This window comes from Bidens hawaiensis, unplaced genomic scaffold (assembly GCF_021521415.1).
Source record: "Bidens hawaiensis isolate Kalapana, Puna unplaced genomic scaffold, B.hawaiensis_p1.1 tig00009070_1, whole genome shotgun sequence".
Classification (NCBI taxonomy): Eukaryota; Viridiplantae; Streptophyta; class Magnoliopsida; order Asterales; family Asteraceae; genus Bidens; species Bidens hawaiensis.
The window spans coordinates 285,958-293,750 of record NW_027491665.1 but is presented as its reverse complement, the minus strand read 5'-3'; the positions used below and the strand labels follow the sequence as shown (position 1 = coordinate 293,750).

Sequence of the window (7,793 nt, the reverse complement as noted above, 5' to 3'; positions counted from 1 at the left end):
TTTTTCATAACCAATAAAATATAAAAGCAAATTAAACTAGTATATTAGGTAATTGTCGACATATAAAATATTTAACATGAGAAATATAGATAATAAATTAGACAGGTAAGCTAATACAACTCACAAGCATTGTTTGTCGCGTCACTTTCTCATTTTCGTTGACACCACCACCATCTCCATCATTCGCACCACCATTGCTGTAAACACACACTCACTTATGTTTGCTACCTCAGCTGTTCAATCATCGCCACCACTACCTCCTAGTATCCATCGCCACAATGTGCCACCACTGTCACATCCACTACTGCCTATGTCACATCTTCCATTGCCACTGCTTCACACCATCTCCATACTCGCTTATGTTTTCCCACCATTGTCATTGTACACATAACCTTCATTTATGTGAACACTACCACTTGTCACGAACATCATCATGTCATCATTACGACCACCACCCTTGCCTTCCACCACCAACACCTACATTATCATCACTAGTTGTCGTAACAAAAAATAACAGATGAAACTATTTTGTAATTTTTATAGAATGACCAATTTTAACACGACTCCCCCATGTTGCTCATAACCAGTTTTTGTTTGAAACAAAATAATATTTTATTAAAACCTTCTCTTTTCAGTCTTTTAACTTACTTCAATTTACATTTTGATACAAAACAAATTAACACTATTTCAAAAAAAAAAATCCCTTTTTTCTCCTTACACTCACCTCATTTTGTTTATATGTTCTGATCAAATTAAACCCGACTAGATCAGCTCGTTTTTGCTAGGCTTAAACAGTAAAAAAAAATTTTTTTAAATATTTTCAATTACATAATATTAAAATTAAAAAAATAAACTATTGTAATTGTTGTTCATATTATCTCCTCTCCAGGATAAGATAAGACTCCATTTACAAAACCTGCAAACAAACCTTCAACAATCCATAACAACAATGGCGGCAACAGCAACAGCAGCAGCAGCTCAATGCCTCTACCTCTCTTGCAGATTCCAATCCATCTCTCTTTCTTCATCCTCGTCTTCACGGCCGTCAGCCACCGCCTTCAAGCCTCTCAGCTCATCCGCCCACACTTCAATCAACGCATTCTCCACCGGTACGTGCTCTTCACGGTTCACATACAAAAACCCATCTTTTAATTTATCGGATAATGAAGTTGATTGATTGAATTTACAGGGTTTGTGTCCGTAAACCCTATTGTTGGACGGCAAGTGCGTCGGCCGGTTTTGATTGTGTGTGAAGCAGGGAAGAAGGCGGATTCGGCTGCGAAACGAGCTCGGCAAGCCGAAAAGAGGCGGTTGTATAATAAAGCTCGGAAGTCTGAGATTAGAACCCGAATGAAGAAGGTAACTATTTTAGAACTATATTAACTGGAATGCAGTTTAACATAGATTGACCTAACAGTAACCCGTGTTGTATAACTTGCTAGGCGCTAGTTGGGCGGCGGGGTAAGAGTAACGATTAGTCGGGATTAACTGGATTGAATTTGTATGTAGGTTTTGAAATATACAAATATATCCCGAATTTTCAATTTTGACTGAGTTTGATCAAATAGCGATTAATCGGCAACTAATCGCGGGATTAATCGGAGCCTAGTCGGGATTCTTACAACCATGATCGTAACCGAAAACTGAACCGTTAACTGGAAAAATTAACCATAACTGAACAAAACTGACTGTTATGGTTAAGTGAATATGATTAATCAACCTTGGTTATGGTTAATGTGTCTTTTTGAACTGGCTTTAACCAATACTGAACCGGACTTTGTAGTGTGTTTTTTTTCAAATTTTGTACCTTCATTTTCAGTTTTGAACATTTTAATTTATCCTGCAACTGCAATGTTGTAGTAATCGCTAGGTGTTAGTCGAATGGTGGGGGTACAGACTAGGGATTAGGGATTAATTGAAATTGCAAATTTTATATTAAATTTTCAGTTTTATATTTTTGTACACATTTTTATATGTAGTTTTCAGTTTATATATATACATACACCCACACACACATTTTGGCCCGAATTCGCTGGGCTGTGGTCGGAAATTAAATTTTTTGCCCCGATTTTGGCCTTAAAATCACCTGAATTTGCCCGGAAAATGCCAATCTTGGCCAATTAGGTCCGCCTAGGCACCTAGGACCGACTTTGACCAACCTTGACCATTGACTGATTTGCAGAAATTAAATCCAGGGGGGGGGATTATCGATTAATCGGCAATTTATCGGTGTTAGGCGCCATTTTTTAAAACCATATGCAACTGTCTATGACATAGCTTGAAACACCATAACCAAGACTGGAACCGGCATATTCTAGCTTTGAAATTTCATGATTGAGTTTGGAACACCATAACCGAACCATTTTCAACTGGAAGTAAGGAAAAAAAAAATACATTGGACAATTAACTGAACTTAACTGAAACCAACCCATAATCCCGTAACCGAAGCTCGGATATAGTTATAGTTATGGTTAAGCCCCATAACCGAATCGACTTTGCACATTATGGACAATGCTGCATCAATAAATATCATCTAGCGTGCAAGTTAACCTACGTTGTATGAATGTTTATAGGTTCTTGAAGAATTGGATGCACTCAGAAAGAAGACCGATGCACAGCTGGAAGAAGTTATTGGCATTGAAAAGCTGATTGCAGAGGCTTATTCTGTGATTGACAAAGCAATTCAAGTAGGAACATTGCACAAGAACACTGGAGCCAGGAGGAAGTCCCGCCTTGCGAGAAGAAAGAAAGCTGTGGAGATTCACCATGGCTGGTATGTACCTGCACCTGAACCTGCTGCATCCACTGTTTGAGCCGTTATCTTTGGCGTCTGTGCTATTGTAGATTATGTATTTGCAGGAAATTTTTGAGCAGAATTCATACTCAATGTTTAAGCTGTTGAGCCGTGTTATATCTCTGTTGTTTTACTTTGTTTTATATTAAGGTTATAACTAGTTTGGTCCATTGATGGCTATCAGTGTTTTTTTCCCGGTCTTCATGCTTTATTTAATAATTTAATTTGGGATAATTTCAGCATATATGACCCGTAAGAAGGATTTGGCCCGTTTTCTTTTTAGTTAGATTCATTTGTGTTACATTTATGTACACAAAATTGTTGTATTGGTATTATTTTGGGTTGTTCTATGTGCCATTTTTAACTCAGTTTTAATATATATTGAGGTCTCTAAACGTGCTTAAAGTATGTGTATATGATGGAAAAAAAATAAAAGAAAAAATTATTGGTCAAATTATGAATAAATGACTAGTTTATCGGCGCCTCTCAACCGGCGCTCATTAGTGCTGTTGAAACTGGTCAATCGCTGATTCATCGTCGTCAATCGAATTGGATTAAGTTCTCACAATTGATATCTATTCAATCTCTCACAAACAAGTGAAATCATTGATATTGTGTATTGCTTGAAACACCATCTTTGCGAAAGTTACATCTTTAATTCGAAAGTTACAAATTTCAAACGTAAGTTTACAAGTTACACGAAAGTTCACAAGTTTGCACGAAAGGTTATAGTTTCATGTCGATATCCTTTTGTGCATGTCACGACTTCATTTTCTGGGTTACGCGAGACAACTTTTGTATAATCAAACCGTTATAAATAAACTTATGTATTTTGTAACACACATTACATTTTACCGACCCGATACCGTCTAAACAACATCAGCACGGAGTTTCATGGTTTTTAGCTTCGATACGAGCTAGTTTCGGTTTTTTTTACTACTATCACAATATAACTTTGTAACTCGCAACCGTTTATGTGTAGCTTTTATTTTAGTAGGTCTTATACCGTTGTAAAGACTGCCTTTTGTTTTTTGTTTTATGTATATGACGAATTCCTGACACAACAAACGGGAGAATTCACTAGTTATTATGCTATACATGCGTACTCAACATACGTATTTTTATTCATTTATGTACGATGTTCATTAAGGAAAATTCACGTGACTATCAGCACTATGTTAATTAGGGTGGTGGCACTCCACCTTCAGTCCACTACAACCTATACTAGCTAGTTTTATCCACCGACCAATATTAATATTGTATGACTACTTCAGTCTAATTTAAATGGGTCAATGTGCTATCCCAACCCACCAGCCAATACCCCCATCTCACATTCCTACCTATTCCATCCTCACATCTTCCTGTTTCAAGACTTCAAGCTCAACCCACCTCGAGTCGTACTGTCGTAGAACTCAATTTCCATATCACTTCCTCCTATTCGCTTCCCCGCCTAGCTCCACGCCCACAACTACTCGCTGCCCCTATCAATTCAATGCCATGTCCAGGGTCGTCTCTGACAACTTATGTACCTCGGTTGAGCCAAAACAAAACGACCCGTATGCTCTAACGAGTAACGAATATATAAACTAACTTTTTAAACGATAATAACGTTATAACAATAAATATAGCAAAATTATAATAATAACATCAAATACGTTAATAACTAACGACTAAATGATTATTAGTAAAATTAACAATTTACTTTAACATTGTATTGTTTAAAAGGAAAAAAAAAACTTTGTGGTACTTAAAAAAGATAAGAAAAGTTGAAAAAGATATTAAAGTGTGCAAAATTACAATACAAAATTAACAATAAATTAATATTATTAATGATCTTGCCTCCTCTAAAACATACATACTGCTACAACTTCATACCCATCAGAAAATTTTCTGGCAATGTTTTTTTTTTCTTTGTTGTATCTTTTTTTCTTTCTCTTTTTCTCATTATTTCACAAGTTATTGGCCCAATTTCAATTGTTAATGTTTAAAAAACCTAATACATGTTTAAAAATTTTGTGCCCTCTACTAAAACCGTGCCTCAGACGAGGGTGCGAGTCACACACCTCAAGAGCCGGCCCTAGCCATGTGCTCATGTCCACCTTTAGAGGGGTATCAACGTCTACCACGACATCGCCCTTGAAAGAATTGTAGAGCGATAGTTTAGAAATATAAAATTATTTAATTAAACAAAATACAAAGAAGTTCCAAGTTTTTAAAATTAACTTTATCAAATACTTGAACAGGGTATTAGCATTTATGAAAGAAAGTAGTATGTATGTATACAAAATTCATTTCATACATGGATATTCGGAATTAACATTTTACACATGTATAAATAAATAAATAGGTACAAAAACAAGCATGACCGTGTGTCTAAAATGAGGGGCAGCGGGTCCCGCGGTGGTGTGTCCATACTTCTTATTAATTCCCACGCAATCAGAAGCCTTATGTCGTCAACAACCCTCTTTTAATCATTCACCTTTCCTATCAACTCCTCAAACTATTCACTAATTCTAATTATAGCCCCTCGCAACTCCTATCTGAGACAAAATCAAAATCACTCTTTATTTAATAATCTTATTAAAGCACTATACTTTAATATTGGAATACTTAAATAAATATTTATTTTTCCTTAGTAGCGTAGAAAGATATCAAAAGGTATATTTTTCATACATCGTTCTTAGTTTTACACATCCTAAAATACTTCTTAAGAAAATCCAATACATATTACCGAGTAATTCTTTTCCACATTCACTTTATGTTAAAGAATCTATGTTAAATGATAACATGAGACGATAAAAGATATATGCACTATTGGTTCCCAAAATCGTCACAAAAAATTTCATCAAGTACTTTATCTCACCCGGTTGAACTGGATCATAAAGACATACTTAATACAACTTGATTAGTCTAACTAGGCTTGCAAACGAACCGCATACATTAACCAAACGAATGATCGAACACAGTTCGCAAATGAACGTAGTTTTCTTGTTCGAGTACGTGGTTCATTTAACTTTAACAACTTCAACATAGCATGATAATTAAAAGATTATCGTTTTCTTGTTCGCGTTCATTCGTTAAGAATTGAGCATATTCGTTTTCGCTTATGTTCGTACATAACCGAGCTAAAACAAGCTAAAAGTAACATGAAGAACAATGTGTTGGACCTAAAAGGCTATTAACACTAGATCAGGTTGTAACGGGTCTTAAAAATTTAAATGAATATATTAGATAATGTAAACGAACAAACTTAAACAAATGTAAAATAACGCACATGAGCAAATTCACAAGAAAGAACATGAATGGATGTTCGTTAACATAAATGAATGAACGAGACATGTAAACATCCTACGCGTTTGTCCAATACGAAAGATGGAGGTATTGAAAAAGTAAAAGTCCTTAAATGCAAAGAGGCAGAAGTTAATATTCAAAGTAAATCGAAATGAAATGATAAATTGAGATTCACATGTAAAGAGTTGTAAAAGCTGTTCCCCAGGCCGCGGAGTAGGAGCCAAATATGTCACACACACAGGGCGCCTCCACCTCCACCCCCACCTACATAATAACACAACCCTCCACTTTTATCTCATTACCACCATTAACCCACATGCCAATAATAATGCCTCCGACCAACACCAACACCAACACCAACACCGCCGCCAAAGAAACACGCTACCGCGGTGTCCGTAAGCGTCCGTGGGGCCGTTACGCTGCCGAAATCAGAGACCCCGGCAAAAAAAGCCGCGTCTGGCTCGGCACTTTCGACACTGCCGAACAAGCCGCCCGTGCTTACGACTCCGCCGCCCGTCAGTTCCGCGGCGTCAAAGCCAAAACCAACTTCCCCGACACCGCTGCCGCCGCGCCGCTGCCGCCGGAAGCCCTCGATCTTACCCTCTCCGGTGGGTTTCCGGTAGCCAATAACAACCGCATCAACATCTTCATGTACCACCCGCAAATGAATATGAATAATAATATTAATAGCCGGGTTAATATATTTAGATCGGAAAGATCTGTTGCCGGAGATGCTGACCGGTTGATGCAAGAGAAACCGCTAACGCTTGATCTGGATCTTAATTTTCCACCGCCGGAAGTTGTTTGAATATTATTATTATTTGGGTTTTTTTTTAAGGTTAGATTTAACGTATTAACAGAGAGAAGATAAAAAGTGTTGGAAATGATGTTTAAAAGCGGCCTGATGATAACTTTTTGATGTGCTGATCGATAATGTTAAATTTTGTTGTTGAATTTGTACGTACATACGGTTGGTTACTTGTTATATTGCTGCTAAAAGGATGATGATATTTATTTTTGTAATAAGAGGATTATCCGAATTTAAATATATATTTTATATTTGTTTATGTGATCTATGATTCTAAGTTATGAGTCTAGTTTAGGTTAGGGATACGAGGAAACAATTAAATGGCGCACGGTGGGGTTGATGATGATGATGAGGAGGAGGAGTAACAGGCTGCTGCGGCGACTGTCGGAGAATAGGAAAAAGGTGTTTGTGTTTGTGTTTGTGGTATTTGAGTTTCAACACGGATCTCTATGTCAAATTAATATTCTGTTTGATCCGATGGTTATTATTCAACTCGACTGTTGCCCTCTGCCTCACTCAACACTTGTGCATATTTATATTTATTCACTCACCCTTTTTAAGTTTTTATTATTTGAAAATGTCCGTAGAATATATATTAGACTGTCTGCATTAGTTAGAAGTAATTTTCTCTACAAACAGCCTAGTTAGCGTGTCACGTTAACTTTCTATTTATTTTTTTCACAAATACTTTTGCCTACAACAATAACATATTTATTCTACACAAACAACCTCATAATTTTCATATCACCAACATGGAGGACACACAAACCACCATCCTTCACCATCCTTGATGAAGGATCTTTAAGGATTGATAGACTTCACATCAACCTCCACAACACTTGTCTTTTCCATTCTTCTCACAAATTTTCTCCACATAAGCTATGAATGGCCTTGATGCGG

At 36.7% G+C, this 7,793-nt stretch overlaps 1 protein-coding gene and 1 pseudogene across 1 annotated transcript; both read left to right on the top strand.

The window, feature by feature from the left end:
* Window positions 1-864: 864 nt before the first annotated feature.
* On the top strand, window positions 865-2,953 carry LOC143530986 (small ribosomal subunit protein bS20c-like). Its single transcript, XM_077026390.1, has 3 exons — window positions 865-1,109; window positions 1,190-1,359; window positions 2,574-2,953. The coding sequence occupies exons 1-3, from the start codon at window positions 950-952 to the stop codon at window positions 2,811-2,813; spliced, it is 570 nt and encodes a 189-aa protein (XP_076882505.1). The 5' UTR covers window positions 865-949; the 3' UTR covers window positions 2,814-2,953.
* Window positions 2,954-6,311: 3,358 nt separating this feature from the next.
* LOC143530985 (ethylene-responsive transcription factor 11 pseudogene) lies at window positions 6,312-6,893 on the top strand (annotated as a pseudogene).
* Window positions 6,894-7,793: the final 900 nt, after the last annotated feature.